We start from the raw sequence: 23,636 nt of genomic DNA, 5'->3' as shown, positions 1-23,636 counted from the left end.
TAAATGAACAAACAAGCCTCAAGAATAGGCATGATAAATGCTCATTCAGTACTGAATCATTACATAGCCACTAAAAATGAGTGAGTAATTCACTCCAACTCTGTCATATGCATGTCCTAATTCCATATGTACAGTAGCTAAAACAACTATATCTCTGTGTACTTGGAGGGAAAATAATTAAATAAATGTTGGTACATGAGGGCTGTTTGGGTTGGAGGTTGGTAGCCCTATGTTAATGTGGATTCATGCGTTAATTTTTTATATTTTCAGTCATATTCATCAGTCACATTTTTAATATTGTAAATAGCCTTATGCAATCACTTAACAATTAAACATCAAAAAATATGTAACGTAAGTTTACTAACTTACAGAACCTGTGAAAGCTTGGCCTTCCATTTCATTACGTCTATATTTTTCAACAAGCGGTTATCACCCACTTTAACGGTCTCTTTCTGTAACAGAATATAAACCTTTCCTTGTATTGATAAGCATCTGATGTGGCATAAGAAATTTGTGCTACTATTGCATCTTTTGCAAGATTACCCAAATATAAGAAATGATCACATGAATTGGTTATCTATTTCATTTGGTGAGTATTTTGTGTAACCACTTCCTGTCACTATGATATCATTAAACCTATGAGGCATGGATGCTACTGACATGGACTTTAGATTGCAACCTTCATGGCTTTTTAGATGCCACATTACAGCATGATTGGAAATAAAAGCAATATAAAACCAGTCAACCTGGTCCTCATCCAAGGTAGTGCTACATGGTCGGACACTCCATTGCCAATCAGCTGTAGCCCTAGTGTCACAGAGAATGAGTGAGGAAAGATTGACCTAGAGGATGTATGTGTCAGCGGTGGAGGGAATGAGGAGAAGTGGGAGACCAAATTGGAGGTGGAAAGATGGAGTGAAAAAGATTTTGAGTGATCGGGGCCTGAACATGCAGGAGGGTGAATTGGAACGATGTGGTATACCAGGGTCGACGTGCTGTCAGTGGATTGAACCAGGGCATGTGAAGCGTCTGGGGTAAAGCATGGAAAGTTCTGTGGGGCCTGGATGTGGAAAGAGAGCTGTGGTTTCGGTGCATTATTGCATGACGGCTAGAGACTGAGTTTGAACGAATGTGGCCTTTGTTGTCTTTTCCTAGTGCTACCTTGCACACATGAGGGGTAGGGGGATGTTATTCCATGTTTGGCGAGGTGGCGATGGGAATGAGTAAATTTACGGCAGACAGTACGAATTATGTACATGTGTATATATGTATATGTCTGTATTTTTTTTATTCATTTTTTTTATTTGCTTTGTCGCTGTCTCCCGCGTTAGTGAGGTAGCGCAAGGAAACAGACGAAAGAATGGCCCAACCCACCCACATACACATGTATATACATACACGTCCACACACACAAATATACATACCTATACATTTCAACGTATACATATACACACACAGACATCTACATGTATACACATGTACATAATTCATACTGTCTGCCTTTATTCATTCCCATCGCCACCCCGCCACACATGAAATAACAACCCCCTCCCCCTCATGTGCACAAGGTAGCCCTAGGAAGACAACAAAGGCCCCATTCGTTCACACTCAGTCTCTAGCTGTCATGTAATATTGCACCGAAACCACAGCTCCCTTTCCACATCCAGGCCCCACAGACTTTCCATGGTTTACCCCAGACGCTTCACATGCCCTGGTTCAATCCATTGACAGCATGTCAACCCCGGTATACCACATCGCTCCAATTCACTCTATTCCTTGCACGCCTTTCACCCTCCTGCATGTTCAGGCCCCGATCACTCAAAATCTTTTTCACTCCATCTTTCCACCTCCAATTTGGTCTCCCACTTCTCCTCGTTCCCTCCACCTCTGACACATATAACCTCTTTGTCAATCTTTCCTCACTCGTTCTCTCCATGTGACCAAACCACTTCAAAACACCCTCTTCTGCTCTCTCAACCACACTCTTTTTATTACCACACATCTCTCTTACCCTTACATTACTTACTTGATCAAACCACCTCACACGTCATATTGTCCTCAAACATCTCATCTCCAGCACATCCACCCTCCTGCGCACAACTCTATCCATAGCCCACACCTCGCAACCATACAACATTGTTGGAACCACTATTCGTTCAAACATACCCATTTTTGCTTTCCGAGAAAATGTTCTCGACTTCTACACATTCTTCAAGGCTCCCAGAATTTTTACCCCCTCCCCCACCCTATGATTCACTTCCACTTCCATGGTTCCATCCACTGCCAAATCCACTCCCAGATATCTAAAACACTTCACTTCCTCCAGTTTTTCTCCATTCAAACTTACCTCCCAACTGACTTGACCCTCAACCCAACTGTACCTAATAACCTTGCTCTTATTCACATTCACTCTCAACTTTCTTCTTTCACACACTTTACCAAACTCAGTCACCAGCTTCTGCAGTTTCTCGCATGAATCAACCACCAGCGCTGTATCATCAGCGAACAACAACTGACTCACTTCCCAAGCTCTCTCATCCACAACAGACTGCATACTTGCCGCTCTTTCCAAAACCCTTGCATTCCCCTGCCTAACTACCCCCATCCATAAACAAATTAAACAACCATGGAGACATCATACACCCCTGCCGCAAACCTACATTCACTGAGAACCAATCACTTTCCTCTCTTCTTACACATACACATGCCTTACATCCTCAATAAGATTTTTCACTGCTTGTAACAACTTGTCTCCCACACCATATATTCTTAATACCTTCCACAGAGCATCTCTATCAACTCTATCATATGCCTTCTCCAGATCCATAAATGCTACATACAAATCCATTTGCTTTTCTAAGTATTTCTCACATTCTTCAAAGCAAACACCTGATCCACACATCCTCTACCACTTCTGAAACCACACTGCTCTTCCCCAATCTGATGCTCTGTACATGCCTTCACCCTCTCAGTCAATACCCTCCCATATAATTTCCCAGGAATACTCAATAAACTTATACCTCTGAAATTTAAGCACTCACCTTTTTTCCCCTTTGCCTTTGTACAATGGCACTATGCAAGCATTCCGCCAATCCTCAGGCACATCACCATGAATCATACATACATTAAATAACCTTACCAACCAGTCAACAATACAGTCACCCCCTTAATAAATTCCACTGCAATGCCATCCAAACCCGCTGCCTTGCCGGCTTTCATCTTCCGCGAAGCTTTTACGACCTCTTCTCTGTTTACCAAATCATTTTCCCTAACCCTCTCACTTTGCACACCGCCTTGACCAAAACACCCTATATCTGCCACTCTATCATCAAACATTCAACAAACCTTCAAAATACTCACTCCATCTCCTCACATGACCACTACTTGTTATCACCTCCCCATTAGCCCCCTTCGCTGAAGTTCCCGTTTGTTCCCTTGTCTTATGCACTTTATTTACCTCCTTCCAGAACATCTTTTTATTCTCCCTAAAATTTAACGATACTCTCTCACCTAAACTCTCATTTGCCCTCTTTTTCACCTCTTGCACCTTTCTCTTGACCTCCTGCCTCTTTCTTTTATACGTCTCCCACTCATTTGCATTATTTCCCTGCAAAAATCATCCAAATGCCTCTCTCCTCTCTTTCACTAATGATCTTACTTCTTCACCCCACCACTCACTACCCTTTCTAATCTGCCCACCTCCCACACTTCTCAGGCCACAAGCATTTTTTGCGCAAGCCATCACTGCTTCCCTAAATACATCCCATTCCTCCCCCACTCCCCTTACCTCCTTTGTTCTCACCTTTTTCCATTCTATACTCAGTCTCTCCTGGTACTTCCTCACACAAGTCTCCTTTCCAAGCTCACTTACTCGCACCACTCTCTTCACCCCAACATTCTCTCTTCTGAAATCCTCTACAAATCTTCACCTTCGCCTCCACAAGATAATGATCAGACATCCCTCCAGTTGCACCTCTCAGCACATTAACATCCAAAAGTCTCTCTTTTGCGCGCCTATCAATTAACATGTAATCCAGTAACGCTCTCTGTCCATCTCTCCTACTTACATATGTATACTTATGTATATCTCTCTTTTTAAACCAGGTATCCCCTGTGTATATATGTATATATATGTATATGTATGTGTTGAGATGTTCTTTCTTTCTTTCATACCATTCGCCGTTTCCCGCAATAGCGAGGTAGTGTTAAGAAGAGAGGCCTGGGCCTTTGAGGGAATATCCTCTCCTGGCCCCCTTCTCCGTTCCTTCTTTTGGAAAATTAAAAAAGAACGAGAGGGGAGGATTTCCAGCTCCCCGCTCCCTTCCCTTTTAGTCGCCTTTTATGACACGCAGGGAATACGTGGGAAGTATTCTTTCTCCCCTATCCCCAGGGATAATGTTGAGATGTATAGGTTTGTATATTTGTATGTGTGTGGATGTATATGTATATACTTGTGTATGTGGGTGGGTTGGGCCATTCTTTCATCTGTTTCCTTGCATTACCTCGCTAACGCAGGAGACAGCGACAAAGCAGCGACAAAGCAAAATAAATATATGATAATAATAATAATAAAATTCTTCAGCAACAAAGTATGATATGATATGATATGAGATATGTACATGTTTGTGTATATATGTGTATGTATACAGAGAAGGGATCCAAGTGAGGATATTTTCTCTAAGGCTCAGTCCTCTGTTCGTGACGCTACCTCACTAATGTGGAATATGGCGAATATGTGTGAAAAAAAAGTTGAAATGTCTATGTATGTATATGTTTGTGTGTGGGTTAGGCCATTCTTCGTGATTCCTTGCGCTACCTCGCTAACGCGGGAGACCGGTTGAGTATAATTTTTGTTATTATTATTATTATACTTAATTGCTATCTCCCGTGTTAGCAAGGTAGTTCAAGGAAACAGACGAAAGAATGGCCCAACCCACCCACACACACACATATATATATACATAAACACTTGCATGCACATATACATACCTATACATTTCATCGTATACATACATACACAGACATGTACATATATACACATGTACATATTCATACTTGCTGCTTTCATCCATTCCTGCCGCCACCCCACCACACATGAAAGGGGACTCTCCACCCCCCACCCCCCCTTCGAGGTAGCGCTTGGAAAAGACAAAAAGGCCACATTCATTCACACTGTCTAGCTGTCATGTGTAATGCACTGAAAACACAGCTCCCTTTCCACATCCAGGCCCCACAAAACTTTCCATGGTTTAACCCAGATACTTCACATGCCCTGGTTCAATCCATTGACAGCATGTCCACCCTGGTATACCACATCGTTCCAATTCACTCTGTTCCTTGCACACCTCTCACCCTCCTGTATTTTCAGGCCCTGATCGCTCAAAATATTTTTCACTCCACCCTTCCTCCTCCATTTTGGTCTCCCACTTCTCCTTCTTCCCTCCACCTCTGACACATATATCCTCTTTGTCAATCTTTCCTCACTCATTCTCTCCGTAAGTCCAAGCCATATCAGCACACCCTCTTCTGCTTTCTCAACCATACTCTTTTTATTTCTACACATCTCTCTTACCCTTACATGACTGACTTGATCAAACCACCTCACACCACATATTGTCTTCAAACATTTCATATCCAACACATCCACCCTTCTCTGTACAAACTTATCCATAGCTCATGCCTCATAACCATATAACATTGTTGAACCCACTATTCCTTCAAACATACCCATTTTTGCTCTCCGCGATAATGTTCTGTCCTTCCACACATTCTTTATCGCTCCCAGAGCCTTTGCCCTCTTCCCCACCGTGTGACTCACTTCCACTTCCATGGTTCTGTCTGCTAAGTCCACTCCCAGATATCTAAAACACTTAACTTCATCCAATTTTTCTCCATTGAAACTTTCATCCCAATTAACTTGTCCCTCTACCCTACTGAACCTGATAACCTTGCTCTTATTCACATTTACTCAACTTTCTCCTTTTACACACTTTTCAAAACTCAGTCACCACTCTTTGCAGTTTCTCGCATGAATCAGCCACCAGAGCTGTATCATTGGCAAACAACAACCGACTCTTCCCAAGCCCTCTCATCCAAAACAGACTGCATATTTGCCCCTCTATCCAAAATTCTTGCATTTACTTCCCTAACCACCCAATCCATAAGCAGATTAAACAACCTTGGGGACATCACACACCCCTGCCACTAACTAACATTCATTGAGAACCAATCACTCTTCTCTCTTCCTGTTCGTACACATGCCTTACATTCTTGGTAAAAACTTTTCACAGCTTCTCACAACTTACCTCCCACACCATATACTCTTGAAACCTTCCACAAAGCATCTCCATCAGCCCGATCATATGCCCTCTCCAGATCCACAAATGCTGCATACAAATCCATTTGTTTTTGTAAGTATTTCTCACATTCTTCAAAGCAAACCCCTTATCCACATATCCTCTACGACTTCGGAATCCACACTGTTCCTCCCTGATCTAATGCTCAGTACATGCCTTCACCCTCTTAATCAATACCCTTCCATATAATTTCCCAGGAATACTCAACAAACTTATGCCTCTGTAGTTTGAACACTCACCTTCATCCCCTTTGCCTTTGTACAATGGCACTATGCAAGCATTCCGCCAATCATCAGGCACTTCCCCATGGTCCATACATACATTGAATAACCTTACCAACCAATCAACCACGCATTAATATATTCCACTGCAATACCATCCAACCTCACTGCCTTGCCAGATTTCATTTTCCACAAAGATTTCCCTACCTCCTCTCTCTTCACCAAATCATTCTCCCAGACCCTCTCACTTCGTACACCACCCTGACCAAAACACCCTATTTCTGCCACTGTATCAACAAACACATTCAACAAACCTTCAAAATAGTCACTTTATCTCCTTCTCACTCCATCACTATCGTTTATCACTTCCCCACTTGCTCCCTTCACCAATGTTCCCATTTCTTCTCGTGTCATACACACATTATTTACCTCCTTCCTAAACATCTTTTTATTCCCCCTAAGTTTTAATGATACTCTCTCACCACAACTCTCATTTGCCATCTTTTTCAACTCTTGCACCTTTCTCTTGACCTCCAGCTACTTTCTTTTATACACCTCCCAAACATTTGCACTACTTCCCTGCAAATAGTGTCCAAAGGCTCTCTTTTCTCTTTTGCTAACAGGGTTACTTCTTCATCCCACTGCTCACTCCCCTTTCTAATCTGCCCACCTCCCATCTTTCTTATACCACATGCTTCTTTTGTGCAAGCTATCACTGCTTCCCTAGATACATCCCATTCCTCACCCACTCCCCTCATGTCAGTAGCTCCCACCTTTTGCCATTCTGCACTCGGTCTCTCCTGATACTTCCTCACATAAGTCTCCTTTCCAAGCTCTCTTACTATCACCACTCACTTCTCCCCAACAGTCTCTCTTCTTTTCTGAAAACCTCTACAAATTACCTTCGCCTCCACAAGATAGTGATCAGACATCACTCCAGCTGCTCCTCTCAGCACATAACATCCAGAAGTCTCCCTTTTACATGCCTATCAATTAACACATAGTCCAATAATGCCATTGACTCTCTCTCCTACTCAAATACGTATACTTATGTATATCTTTTTTTTTAAACCAGGTATTCCAATCACCAGTCTTTTTTTAACACACAAATCCACAAGCTCTTCACCATTTACATTTACAACACTGAACACCCCATGTTCACCAATTATACCCTCAACTGCCACATTGCTTACCTTCTCATTTAAATCACCCATCACTATAACATGGTCTCATGCATCAAAGCTGCTAATACACTCACTCAACTGCTCCCAGAATACTTGATCACTGTTTCCCGCAAAGCGAGGTAGTGCCAAGAAACAGATGAAGAATAGCCTCCACTCTTTTCCTAGTGCTATCTCACATGCGCACGGGGGGAGGGGGGTGTTATTTCATACGTGGCGGGATGGTGACAGGAATGGATGAAGGCAGCAAGTATAAATATGTACATATGTATATGTCTGTGTATGTATATGTTGAAATGTATAGGTATGTATATGTGCGTGTGTGGGCGTTTATGTATGTACATGTGTATGTGGGTGGGTTGGGCCATTCTTTCATGTGTTTCCTTGTGATACCTTGCTAACGCGGGAGACAGCGACTAAATATAATGAAATAATAGCCTTCCTCTCTTTCACATTTACTCTCCACTTTCTTCTTTCACATACTTTACAAAACTTAGTCATCGGCTTCTGTAGTTTCTCACCCGAATCAGCCACTAGCGCTGTGTCATCAGTGAACAACAACTGACTCTCCTCCCAAGCCCTCTCATATACAACAGACTGCATACTTGCCCTCTCTCCAAAATTCTTGCATTTACCTCCCTAACAACCCTATCCATAAATAAATTAAACAACCACGGAGATATCATGCACCCCTGCCACAAACCGACATTCACTTTCCTCTCTTCTTACTTGTACTCATGCCTTACATTCCCAATAAAAACTTTACACTACTTCTAGCAACTTACCTCCCACACCATATATTCTTAATACCTTCCACAGAGCATCTCTATCAACTCTATCATATGCCTTCTCCAAATTCATAAATGCTACATACAAATCTGTTTGTTTTTCTGAGTATTTCTCACAGCCCTGGTTCGATCCATTGATAGCATGTCGACCCCAGTATACCATATCATTCCAATTCACTCTATTCCCTGTATGCCTCTCACTCTCCTGTATGTTCAGGCCCCAATCGCTCAAAATCTTTTTCACTCCATCCTTCCACCTCCAATTTGGTCTCCCACTTCTTGTTCCCTTCACCTGTGACACATATATCCTCTTTGTCAATCTTTCCTCCCTCATTCTCTCCATATGTCCAAACCATTTCAACACACCCTCCTCGGCTCTCTTAACCACACACTTTTTATTTCCATACATCCCTCTTACCCCATCATTACTTACTTAATCAAACCAATATTTGATCAAACCATTCACACCACATATTGTCCTCGAACATCTCATTTCCAACACATACACCCTCCTCCATACAACCATATCTATGGCCCATTCCTTGGAACCATATAACATTGTTGGACCCACTATTCCTTCAAACCTACCCATTTTTGCTCTCCTAGATAACGTTCTCTCCTTTCACACATTTTTCATTGCTCCCAGAACCTTCGCCCCCTCCCCCACCTTGTGACTCACTCCCACTTCCATGGTTCCATCCACTGCTAAGTCCACTCTCAGATATCTAAAACACTTTACTTCGTCCAATATTTTTCCATTTAAAGTTACATCTCAATTTACTTGTCCCTCAACCCTACTGTCTTTCTTTGTCCATTTCCTGGCACAACCTTGCTGATGAGGAAAATGCCGATCATATATAATGAAAATGGATAAATTTGTGAATTAATTTGAAAGTGTGTTGAGTGTAAGAAAGATTGATCTTGATGTATGTCATCTCTTCAACACTTACCCAGCTCTCAAGAAAAATATTAATATTATGTTATTATACTGAATCGCTGTTTGCCACATTAGTGAGGTAGCTCCAGGAAACAGACGAAGAATGGCCCATCCACTTATGTAGACATATATTTACATAACACTCATATACCCACATATACATACATATACATATATGTATACATATACATATATGTATATATACATATTTTTTATTATTATTATTTTGCTTTGTCGCTGTCTCCCGCGTTAGGGAGGTAGCGCAAGGAAACAGACAAAAGAATGGCCCAACCCACCTCCATACACATACACGTCCACACAAGCAAAAATACATACCTATACATCTCAATGGACACATATAATACACACACAGACATATGCATATATACACATGTAAATGATTCATGTCTGCCTTTATTTATTCCCATCGCCACCTCGCCACACATGGAATAACAACCCCCTCCCTCCTCATGTGTGCGAGGTAGCGCTAGGAAAAGACAACAAAGGCCCCATTCGTTCACACTCAGTCTCTAGCTGTCATGTAATAATGCACCGAAACCACAGCTCCCTTTCCACATCCAGGCCCCACAGAACTTTCCATGGTTTACCCCAGATGCTTCACATGCCCTGGTTCAATCCATTGACAGCACGTCGACCCCGGTATACCACATCGTTCCAATTCACTCTATTCCTTGCACGCCTTTCACCCTCCTGCATGTTCAAGCCCAGATCACTCAAAATCTTTTTCACTCCATCTTTCCACCTCCAATTTGGTCTCCCACTTCTCCTCGTTCCCTCCACCTCTGACACATATATCCTCCTGGTCAATCTTTCCTCACTCGTTTTTTCCATGTGACCAAACCATTTCAAAACACCCTCTTCTGCTCTCTCAACCACGCTCTTTTTATTTCCACACATCTCTCTTACCCTTACATTACTTACTCGATCAAACCACCTCACACGACATATTGTCCTCAAACATCTCATTTCCAGCACATCCACCCTGCTGCGCACAACTCTATCTATAGCCCACGCCTTGCAACCATACAACATTGTTGGAACCACTATTCCTTCAAACATACGCATTTTTCAAGGCTCCCAGAATTTTCGGCCCGTCCCCCACCCTATGATTCACTTCTGCTTTCATGGTTCCATCCGCTGCCAGATCCACTCCCAGATATCTAAAACACTTTACTTCCTTCAGTTTTTCTCCATTCAAACTTACCTCCCAACTGACTTGACCCTCAAGCCTACTGTACCTAATAACCTTGCTCTTAGTCACATTTACTCTTAACTTTCTTATTTCACACACTTTACCAAACTCAGTCACCAGCTTCTGAAGTTTCTCACATGAATCAGCCACCAGCGCTGTATCATCAGCGAACAACAACTGACTCACTTCCCAAGCTCTCACATCCACAACAGACTGCATACTTGCCCCTCTTTCCAAAACTCTTGCATTCACCTCCCTAACAACCCCATCCATAAACAAATTAAACAACCATGGAGACATCACACACCCCTGCCGCAAACCTACATTCACTGAGAACCAATCACTTTCCTCTCTTCCTACACGTACACATGCCTTACATCCTTGATAAAAACTTTTCACTGCTTCTAACAATTTGCCTCCCACTCCATATATTCTTAATACCTTCCACAGAGCATCTCTATCAACTCTATCATATGCCCTCTCCAGATCCATAAATGTTACATACAAATCCATTTGCTTTTCTAAGTATTTCTCACATACATTCTTCAAAGCAAACACCTGATCCACACATCCTCTACCACTTCTGAAACCACACTGCTCTTCCCAGTCTGATGCTCTGTACATGCCTTCACCCTCTTAATTAATACCCTCCCATATAATTTACCAGGAATACTCAACAAACTTATACCTCTGTAATTTGAACACTCACTCTTATCCCCTTTGCCTTTGTACAATGGCACTATGCAAGCATTCTGCCAATCCTCAGGCACCTCACCATGAACCATACATACATTTGTATGTATGTATACATATACATATATGTATCATATACATATATGTATCATATACATATATGTATCAAAATATACACATATGCATACACAGACTCATACATATGTACACATGTACATATATAAAAAAAAAAAATGGAAATGCTTATTATAGTATTGCTCACCACTAGTCCTCTTTTTTTCCAGCTTTTTCTGTTAAGACATTTAAATTATATTTTCCTTTTTCTTACGTGTTCAACTTCAATACTAAAGCATGAAGTTGATTGGATATTTATGCCCATAAGATATGGAAAATGATGGAACCAAGTTTCCAGGGGGAATCCTTCTGAATTCTTCATAAGGACTACATTTTTCTCCAGCTCATTTTAGTAGCTTGGGCAAATACTTTCTGGTTTACATTCTGATTACCATGAGAGAAATCATAAAGAATCTGGTGATTGGGAGAGACTTTAGTAGGCAGGGAAAATAAGATCCTTAGTGATATTGAAGGATAGAGTTGAGATATGTATGTGGGTAATATTTTAGAGCACAGATTTTTTTCATAATTACTGTTTCCTGCATTTACAAGTTAGTGCAAGGAATAGATGAAGAGAGGCTGCCTCCGCTCACATCCATATCTAGCTGTCCTCTAGTCTACCAAAATGACAGTTCCTTTATCCACAGTCAGGCCCTTCAGATTTATCCATGGGTTACCCTGGACACTTCACATGCCGTGGTTCAGTCCATTGACAGCTTGTTGATCCCAGTATACCAATTTACTCGAGTTTACTCTATCCCTTGCAAGCATTCACCTCCCTGAATGTTCAGGCTCTGATTTCTCAGCCTTTTTTCGCTCCATCTATCCATCTCCAATTTGGTCTCCCCATTATCCTTGTTCCCTCCTTTTCTGACTAGTATATCTTCTTTGTCAACCTTTCCTCACTCTTTCTTTTCCTATGTCTGAACCATTGTAACACTCTCTCTTCAGCTCTGTCGACCACGCTGCTTTACTTACCACACCTTTCTCTTACCCTTTCATTACTTAATCAAACCACCTCACACCACATACTGGTCTTAAACATTTCATTTCCAGCACATCCACCCTCCTTCGCACAGCCTTCTCTATAGCCCATGCTTCACATTCATATGATGGTATTACTGTACCTTAGAACATAACCATTTTAGCTCTTTCAGATAATGTTCTCTCTTTCCACACATTCTTCAGTGCTCCCAGAATCTTCACTCCCTCTCCCACTCTGACTGATTTTCGCTTCCATGGTCCTATTCACTACCATGTCTACTTCTGCTTGTGGCATGAGAAGCGTGGGAGGTGGGCAGATTAGAAAGGGTAGTGAGTGGTGGGATGACGAAGTAAGATTATTAGTGAAAGAGAAGAGAGAGGCGTTTGGACAATTTTTGCAGGGAAATAATGCAAATGACTGGGAGATGTGTAAAAGAAAGAGGCAGGAGGTCAAGAGAAAGGTGCAAGAGTTGAAAAAGAGGGCAAATGAGAGTTAGGGTGAGAGAGTATCATTAAATTTTAGGGAGATAAAAAAGATGTTTTGGAAGGAGGTAAATAAAGTGCGTAAGACACGGGAACAATTGGGAACTTCAGTGAAGGGGGCTAATGGGGAGGTGATAACAAGTAGTGGTGATGTGAGAAAGTGATGGAGTGAGTATTTTGAAGGTTTGTTGAATGTGTTTGATGATAGAGTGGTAGATATAGGGTGTTTTGGCCGAGGTGGTGTGCAAAGTGAGAGGGTTAGGGAAAATGATTTGGTAAACAGAGAAGAGGTAGTAAAAGCTTTGCGGAAGATGAGAGCCGGCAAGGGAGCGGGTGTGGATGGTATTGCAGTGGAATTTATTAAAAAATGGGGTGACTGTATTGTTGACTGGTTGGTAAGGTTATTTAATGTATGTATGACTCATGGTGAGGTGCATGAGGATTGGCGGAATGCTTGCATAGTGCCATTGTACAAAGGCAAAGGGGATAATAGTGAGTGCTCAAATTACAGAGATATAAGTTTGTTGAGTATTCCTGGTAAATTATATGGGAGGGTATTGATTGAGGGGGTGAAGGCATGTACAGAGCATCAGATTGGGGAAGAGCAGTGTGGTTTCAGAAGTGGAAGAGGATGTGTGGATCAGGTGTTTGCTTTGAAGAATGTATGTGAGAAATACTTAGAAAAGCAAATTGATTTGTATGTAGCATTTATGGATCCGGAGAAGGCATATGATAGAGTTGATAGAGATGCTCTGTGGAAGGTACTAAGAATATATGGTGTGGGAGGCAAATTGTTAGAAGCAGTGAAAAGTTTTTATCAAGGATGTAAGGCATTTGTACGTGTAGGAAGAGAGGAAAGTGATTGGTTCTCAGTGAATGTAGGTTTGCGGCAGGGGTGTGTGTTGTCTCCATAGTTGTTTAATTTGTTTATGGATGGGGTAGTTAGGGAGGTGAATGCAAGAGTTTTGGAAAGAGGGGCAAGTATGCAGTGAGTTGTGGATGAGAGAGCTTGGGAAGTGAGTCAGTTGTTGTTCGCTGATGATACAGTGCTGGTGGTTGATTCATGTGAGAAACTGCAGAAGCTGGTGACTGAGTTTGGTAAAGTGTGTGAAAGAAGAAAGCTGAGAGTAAATGTGAATAAGAGCAAGGTTATTAGGTACAGTAGGGTTGAGGGACAAGTCAATTGGGAGGTAAGTTTGAATGGAGAAAAACTGGAGGAAGTGAAGTGTTTTAGATATCTGGGAGTGGATTTGGCAGCGGATGGAACCATGGAAGCAGAAGTGAATCATAGGGTGGAGGAGGGGCCGAAAATTCTGGGAGCATTGAAGAATGTGTGGAAGTTGAGAACATTATCTCAGAAAACAAAAATGGGTATGTTTGAAGGAATAGTGGTTCCAACAATGTTATATGGCTGCGAGGCTTGGGCTATGGATAGAGTTGTGCGGAGGAGGTTGGATGTGCTGGAAATGAGATGTTTGAGGACAATATGTGGTGTGAGATGGTTTGATTAAGTAATAATAGGGTAAGAGAGATGTGTGGTAATAAAAAGAGTGTGGTTGAGAGAGCAGAAGAGGGTGTTTTGAAATGGTTTGGTCACATGGATAGAATGAGTGAGGAAAGATTGACCAAGAGGATATATGTGTCAGAGGTGGAAGGAACGAGGAGAAGTGGAAGACCAAATTGGAGGTGGAAAGATGGAGTGAAAAAGATTTTGAGTGATCGGGGCCTGATCATGCAGGAGGGTGAAAGGCGTGCAAGGAATAGAGTGAATTGGAACGATGTGGTATACCAGAGTCGACGTGCTGTCAGTGGATTGAACCAGGGCATGTGAAGCGTCTGGGGTAAACCATGGAAAGTTCTGTGGGGACTGGATGTGGAAAGGGAGCTGTGATTTCGGTGCATTATTATATGACAGCTAGAGACTGAGTGTGAACGAATGGGGCCTTTGTTGTCTTTTCCTAGCGCTCCCTCACGCACATTTGGGGGGAGGGGGTTGTTATTTCATGTGTGTGGGGTGGCGATGGGAATGAATAAAGGCAGACTATGAATTATGTACATGTGTATATATGTATATGTCTGTGTGTGGAAGTCGAGAACATTATCCCGGAAAGCAAAAATGGGTATGTTTGAAGGAATAGTGGTTCCAACAATGTTGTATGGTTGCGAGGCGTGGGCTATGGATAGAGTTGTGCGCAGGAGGATGGATGTGCTGGAAATGAGATGTTTGAGGACTATGTGTGGTGTGAGGTGGTTTGATCGAGTAAGTAACGTAAGGGTAAGAGAGATGTGTGGAAATAAAAAGAGCGTGGTTGAGAGAGCAGAAGAGGGTGTTTTGAAGTGGTTTGGGCACATGGAGAGAATGAGTGAGGAAAGATTGACCAAGAGGATATATGTGTCGGAGGTGGAGGGAACGAGGAGAAGAGGGAGACCAAATTGGAGGTGGAAAGATGGAGTGAAAAGGATTTTGTGTGATCGGGGCCTGAACATGCAGGAGGGTGAAAGAAGGGCAAGGAATAGAGTGAATTGGAGCGATGTGGTATACAGGGGTTGACGTGCTGTCAGTGGATTGAATCAAGGCATGTGAAGCGTCCGGGGTATACCATGGAAAGCTGTGTAGGTATGTATATTTGCGTGTGTGGACGTGTGTATGTACATGTGTATGGGGGGGGTTGGGCCATTTCTTTCGTCTGTTTCCTTGCGCTACCTCGCAAACGCGGGAGACAGCGACGAGGTATAAAAAAAAAAAAAAAAAAATATATATATATATATATATATATATATATATATATATACGTTGAAATGTATAGGTATGTATATTTGCGTGTGTGGACATGTATGTATATACATGTGTATGTGGGTGGGTTGGGCCATTCTTTCGTCTGTTTCCTTGCGTTACCTTGCTACGTGGGAGACAGCGACAAAACAAATAGAATAGTCTACTCCTAAATATCTAAGACACTTTACTTCCTCTAAGTTTTATTTGTTCAAACTCACACCCCAAGTAACCTGTCCCTCAACCCTGCTGCACCCAATAACCTAGCTTTTATTATCATATTTTCTCAACATCCTCCTTTCACACACACTTACAATCTTAGTCACAAATTTCTGCAGTTTCTCATTCAAATCTGCCACCAGTTGTATATCATCAGCAAACAACAACTGAATGCCTTCCCATGCCCTCTCATTCTCTGCATATTTCATACTTGCACCTCTCTCCAAGACTCTTGCATTTACCTCCCTTGCCCTGTGTCCATAAACAAATTAAACACCCATGGTTACATCACACACCCCTGCTGCAAACCATCCTTCACTTCTGAAACCACCCTGCTCCTCCACAATCTGATGCTGTGTACATGCCTTCACCCACCCATACAACTTACCAGGTATGCTCAATAGACTTATACCTCTTTAGTTTGAACACTGAACTTTATCCACCTTGCCTTTATACACTGGGACGACTGTTCATGCACTTTGCCATTCCTTAGGCACCTCATCATGTCACTTACTTTCACCACCCTCCTCTCACTCATATGGTTTCCTCTTTCTTGAAAACCCCAACAAATCTTCACCCTTACTTCTACCAGGTAATGGTCAAACATCCTCCTAACTGCCCCTCTCAGCATTCATATCCAGTATGAATATTAGAAAAACTGACATATCTGTATACCTTCCCCCTGGAAATGATACATTTTACTAAAACTTGCTGTTGCAAGTTGGGATGTTTATAAGAACATTGTATACTGAAAATGGTTTATTTTCTGCAGGCAAGGGGCCATATTTGTATCGCCATGAGTTGATAGGACTCCACAATCGGCATCTGCATAAGTTTTCTTTACCAATGAATAAAATACCAGAAAAGTTTTTGCCAAGAAAATATGCAATTACCACAAAGGTAAGCTGTTGTATTATTGATACTTACTTATAGAGAATGATAATCATGAAAGTGGAACATTTGTTTTTCCTTGCACCACATTTTGTGGGTACTAGATGTGAGATTACAGTTGTGATTTCATTTTTTAAAGAAAGGAGATTACTCTTTAGGAAGATGAAAAGTCATAAAGTGGTCATAATTATTCCTGAATATTGTTGAGTTGTATTGGTGTCATTTACAATGTAGCATTTAGTTAATACAGAAAAAATTTATGTAACGAATACTTTCAAGGTTCCTGACACAAAAGGCACATTACGATGTTGTGTAGGACGTAATCCATATAATGGTTACAAGTACCTGTGTGGCGCCACCAGCTCCTCTCTGTACCTGATGCAGTGGTATGATCCACTTAACAAATTTATGCTTCTTAAGGTTAGTGTTCCACTGTATTGGAAGCTTCCATAGAAACAAAAGTATTATGAGTTTTTGATGGCCTATAAGTCTAATCTTGTGGTTGTAGTGAAATACTCATTGTGTTCTGCCATTTGTATAATTTCATATCTCATTTTTGCTCATAATAGTGAATCATTATTTTTTCAGCAAAGTGAGTGCTACTTGCCCCATCCCCTTAGAGTCTTCGAGATGATAATCACACCAGACTTAGAATACCCACTCATGTGTGTAGATGTTAACCGTAGCTATGGAGCAGAGGATGTCTTACGCCACAGCCTTATCAACCTCAACACAGGAACCACCTGGATTCCAGATGATGATGATGATATGGATGGCATGGCAACTGTTGTTCCTAGGCATAATCTCAATGTCAAGAATGTAACTCAAATTGAAAAAGATGCCATTTTAGTATGTTATGAAAGTAAGTGCAGTATACAATCCATTTAGGCAAGCTTTTCTTTTTTTCATACTTGTTCCCTGTTTCCTGTGTATGCAAAGTAGTGCCAGGAATAGACAAAGGAAGGCGACATTTGCTCACATCCATGAACACAGTTTAATTTTACAGGCAAGGAGCCATATTCGTATCATCATGAGTTACTAGGACCCTACAATTGGCACCTGCTCAAAATTTCTCTTGCACCCATGCCACTGCCCCGTATCCACAACTGTGCCCCACAGACCTTTCTGTGATTTTATCGAGCTGCTTCATTTGTCCTGATTAATTCCATTGGCAGCACATCACCCCGTATATACCCCATCATTTCAGTTCACTTTATTTCTTGTGCGCCTTTTATCCTCCAGCATGCCAGGTCCCAAGCATGCAGAATCTTTTTCATTTCATCCTTCCATCTCTAATTTAGTCCTTACCTTTTCCTTGTCCCTTTCACTCTTGACACATATATCCTCTATATATCAGCCTCTCCTCACTCTTTCCCTCCATATGTCCAAACCATTTCAGGACACCCTCTTCAGCTCTCTCAAACACACTCTTCTTATTACCATGCCTCTCTCTTACCCTCTTATTATTTACTTGACCAATCCATCTCACACCACGTATTGTCCTCAGACAGTTCACTTCCAATGCATCCACCTTCATCTGCACATCCTCTTGGATAGCCCATGTCTTGCATTCATACAACTTCACCAGGACTCCAGACATACCTGTGTTAACCTCCACAGATAACCTCTCTTTCCACACTCTCCTCAGTGCTTACAGAACTTTTGCCTTCTCACTCCCACCCTATGACTCGCTTTTCTTTCCATGGTTCCATTTGCTGCCTTGTCTGCTTCTAGGAACATAAAGAATTTTCCTTCTATTCAAACTCACACCCCAACTAGCATCACCATGCTAAACCTAATAACTTTGCTTTTATTCAGATTTATTCTCAACATCCACATTTCGAACACTTTCCCAAACTCACTCCAACTTCTGCAGTTTCTTCCTTGAATCTGCCACCAGTGCTGTGTCACCAGGAAACAACTGACTCTCATCCCAGGCCCCTTCAACCCCTACCTACTGCATATTAACCCCCCTTTCCAAGACTCTCGCATTAACTACACTCACCACGCCATTCGTAAACATATTATACAGCCATGACATCAGACAGCCCTGCTGCAGACCAGCCTTCACCTGGAACCATTCACTCTCCTCTCTGTGTACTCTTACACACACCTTACACTCTTGATAAAAACTTCCCACATTTTCTTGTTGCTAATCTCTTGCACCATATATTCGTAAGACCTTCCAGCAGGCAACTCTATCAGTCATCTTGTATGCTTTCACCATGACTGCCACATACAAATCCTGTTTCTCTAAGTATATATCACATTTTTTTTAAATCAAATACTTGATCCAGACATCCTCTACCACTCTTGAAACCACATTGTTCCTCCCCAGTCTGATGCTCTGTACATGCCTTCACCCTCTTAATCACCACTCCCCCAAACATCGTACTAGGTACACTCAGCAAACTTATACCCCTGTAGTTTGAACACACCTTTGTTCCCCTTGCCATAATATGATAAGGCTCTACATGCACTCTACTAGTATCTATTATTTATAATGAATGTTGAATACTTACCTTTTTCATGATTATCCTCTCATTGCTGTAATTATCTTCTTGTTGCTGTAGTGACATAACTTCAGTTTTATCCTTTGATAGCTTTTCTCATTATTGTTGGCGAATCCTTTTGGTAATGTGTGAAATCTGTTGCAAATACTTCTCATGCTGGACATCTGTCCATTTCTTACCAGTTCATGTGGTTATTCATTCAGTCTTTTTGTCATACATGTAATGTGTTCTCTCATATTCTTTTACTCTGTGTTTCATTCTTTTACTGTTTCTCTCGTCTGTGAGCATGAGATATGTTTTGATAATATATCTACTAGGACCCTTTCTAGCCTCACTTTGGTGAGGAGGGACTAGCCTATGCTTACCCCTTGTGAACCGTTCTGTGGTAACCACATCCTTTGCTCATCTTATATTGGTTTGACGTCAGCCAATCAGCAACCTGCCATTCTGATATCACTGACCTACCCTTCACCAGCCATTCAAGGCTCATGATCCTTAGTAGTTTTTAGGGCCCACATATGTACTAGCTTCTACTTTACAGCCAGCTTTTATGGATCAGTGCATAGGGCATGTGAAGCATCTAGGGTAAATCATGGAAAGGTCTGTGGGGCCTGGATGTGGAGAGGGAGCTGGGTTTTGGTGCATTACACATAACAGCTAGAGATTGAGTGTGAACGAATGTGGCCTTTTTGTCTATTTTCCTGGTGCTACCCAGCTAAAGTGGGGGATAACGATGCTGTTTCCTGTGGGGCAGGGTAGCATCAGGAATGGATGAAGGCAAGCATGTAGGAATATGTACATGTATATATATATATATCCCTGGGGATAGGGGAGAAAGAATACTTCCCACGTATTCCCTGTGTGTCGTAGAAGGCGACTGAAAGAGGAGGGAGCGGGTGGCTGGAAATCCTCCCCTCTCTTGTTTTTTTTTAATTTTCCAAAAGAAGGAACAGAGAAGGGGGTCAGGTGAGGATATTCCCTCTAAGACCCAGTTCTCTGTTCTTAACGCTACCTCGCTAACGCGGGAAATGGCAAATAGTATGAAAAAAAAAAAAAAAAAATATATATATATATATGTATATATCTGTGTGTGTGTATATGTATGCATATGTTGAAATGTATAAGTATGTATATGTGTGTATATAGGCATTCATCCAATAACGCTCTATGGCCATCTCTCCTACTTACATACGTATATTTATGTATTATTTTTTTTTTATTTTTTATTTTGCTTTGTCACTGTCTCCCGCGTTTACGAGGTAGCGCAAGGAAACAGACGAAAGAAATGGCCCAACCCACCCCCATACACATGCATATACACACACACGTCCACACACGCAAATATACATACCTGTACATCATAATGTACACATATATGTACACACACAGACACATACATATATACCCATGCACACAATTCACACTGTCTGCCTTTATTCATTCCCATCGCCACCTCGCCACACATGGGATACCATCCCCCTCCACCCTCATGTGTGTGTGGTAGCGCTAGGAAAAGATAACAAAGGCCTCATTCGTTCACACTCATTCTCTAGCTGTCGTGCAATAATGCCCGAAACCACAGCTCCCTTTCCACATCCAGGCCCCACACAGCTCTCCATGGTTTACCCCAGACACTTCACATGCCATGATTCAATCCACTGATAGCAAGTCAACCCCGATATACCACATCGATCCAATTCACTCTATTCCTTGCCCGCCTTTCACCCTCCTGCATGTTCAGGCCCCGATCACTCAAAATCTTTTTCACTCCATCTTTCCACCTCCAATTTGGTCTCCCACTTCTCCTCGTTCCCTCCACCTCCGACACATATATCCTCTTGGTCAATCTTTCCTCACTCATTCTCTCCATGTGCCCAAACCATTTCAAAACACCCTCTTCTGCTCTCTCAACCACACTCTTTTTATTTCCACACATCTCTCTTACCCTTACATTACTTACTCGATCAAACCACCTCACACCACACATTGTCCTCAAACATCTCATTTCCAGCACATCCACCCTCCTGCGCACAACTCTATCCATAGCCCACGCCTCGCAACCATACAACATTGTTGGAACCACTAATCCTTCAAACATACCCATTTTTGCTTTCCGAGATAATATTCTTGACTTCCACACATTCTTCAAGGCTCCCAGGATTTTCGCCCCCTCCCCCACCCTATGATTCACTTCCGCTTCCACGGTTCCATCCGCTGCCAGATCCACTCCCAGATATCTAAAACACTGTACTTCCTCCAGTTTTTCTCCATTCAAACTTACCTCCCAATTGACTTGACCCTCAACCCTACTGTACCTAATAACCTTGCTCTTATTCACATTTACTCTTAACTTTCTTCTTTCACACACTTTACCACACTCAGTCACCAGCTTCTGCAGTTTCTCACATGAATCAGCCACCAGCGCTGTATCATCAGCAAACAACAACTGACTCACTTCCCAAGCTCTCTCATCCACAACAGACTGCATACATGCCCCTCTTTCCAAAACTCATGCATTCACCTCCCTAACAACCCCATCCATAAACAAATTAAACAACCATGGAGACATCACACACCCCTGCCGCAAACCTACATTCATTGAGAACCAATCACTTTCCTCTCTTCCAACACGTACACATGCCTTACATCCTCGATAAAAACTTTTCACTGCTTCTAACAACTTGCCACCCACTCCATATATTCTTAATACCTTCCACAGAGCATCTCTATCAACTCTATCATATGCCTTCTCCAGATCCATAAATGCTACATACAAATCCATTTGCTTTTCTAAGTATTTCTCACATACATTCTTCAAAGCAAACACCTGATCCACACATCCTCTACCACTTCTGAAACCACACTGCTCTTCCCCAATCTGATGCTCTGTACATGCCTTCACCCTCTCAATCAATACCCTCCCATATAATTTACCAGGAATACTCAACAAACTTATACCTCTGTGATTTGAGCACTCACTCTTATCCCCTTTGCCTTTGTACAATGGCACTATGCACGCATTCCGCCAATCCTCAGGCACCTCACCATGAGTCATACATACATTAAATAACCTTACCAACCAGTCAACAATACAGTCACCCCCTTTTTTTAATAAATTCCACTGCAGTACCATCTAAACCTGCTGCCTTGCCGGCTTTCATCTTCCGCAAAGCTTTTACTACTTCTTCTCTGTTTACCAAATCATTTTCCCCAACCCTCTCACTTTGCACACCACCTCGACCAAGACACCCTATATCTGCCACTCTATCATCAAACACATTCAACAAACCTTCAAAATACTCACTCCATCTCCTTCTCACATCACCACTACTTGTTATCACCTCCCCATTAGCGCCCTTCACTGAAGTTCCCATTTGCTCCCTTGTCTTATGCACTTTATTTACCTCCTTCCAGAACATCTTTTTATTCTCCCTAAAATTTAATGATACTCTCTCACCCCAACTCTCATTTGCCTTCTTTTACACCTCTTGCACCTTTCTCTTGACCTCCTGTCTCTTTCTTTTATACATCTCCCACTCAATTGCATTTTTTCCCTGCAAAAATCGTCCAAATGCCTCTCTCTTCTCTTTCACTAATAATCTTACTTCTTCATCCCACCACTCACTACCCTTTCTAATCAACTTATGTATATCTCACTTTTTAAACCAGGTATTCCCAATCACCAGTCCTTTTTCAGCACATAAATCTACAAGCTCTTCACCATTTCCATTTAAAACACTGAACACCCCATGTATACCAATTATTCCCTCAACTGACACATTACTCACCTTTGCATTCAAATCACCCATCACTATAACCCGGTCGCGTGCATCAAAACCACTAACACACTCATTCAGCTGCTCCCAAAACACTTGCCTCTCATGATCTTTCTTCTCATGCCCAGGTGCATATGTGCCAATAATCACCAATCTCTCTCCATCAACTTTCAGTTTTACCCATATTAATCGAGAATTTACTTTCTAACATTCTATCACATACTCCCACAACTCCTGTTTCAGGAGTACTGCTACTCCTTCCCTTGCTCTTGTCCTCTCTCTAACCCCTGACTTTACTCCCAAGACATTCCCAAACCACTCTTCCCCTTTACCCTTGAGCTTCGTTTCACTCAGAGCCAAAACATCCAGGTTCCTTTCCTCAAACATACTACCTATCTCTCCTTTTTTCACATCTTGGTTACATCCACACACATTTAGACACCCCAACCTGAGTCTACGAGGAGTATGAGCACTCCCCGTGTGACTCCTTCTGT

The 23,636-nt window shown here is 42.0% G+C and overlaps 1 protein-coding gene across 1 annotated transcript in view; it reads left to right on the top strand.

The window, feature by feature from the left end:
* Positions 1–23,636, top strand: part of hppy (MAP4K3-like protein hppy) — a 566,945-nt gene that overhangs the window by 441,808 nt on the left and 101,501 nt on the right. The window contains exons 18-20 of the mRNA XM_071686180.1: positions 16,735–16,862; positions 17,133–17,273; positions 17,442–17,715. Coding sequence (XP_071542281.1) covers positions 16,735–16,862; positions 17,133–17,273; positions 17,442–17,715 — 543 coding nt within the window. The remainder of the gene's footprint in view (positions 1–16,734; positions 16,863–17,132; positions 17,274–17,441; positions 17,716–23,636) is intronic.

The sequence above is a fragment of the Panulirus ornatus genome, chromosome 41 (assembly GCF_036320965.1).
Source record: "Panulirus ornatus isolate Po-2019 chromosome 41, ASM3632096v1, whole genome shotgun sequence".
NCBI lineage: Eukaryota > Metazoa > Arthropoda > Malacostraca > Decapoda > Palinuridae > Panulirus > Panulirus ornatus.
This window is presented reverse-complemented; position numbering and strand designations above follow the sequence as displayed.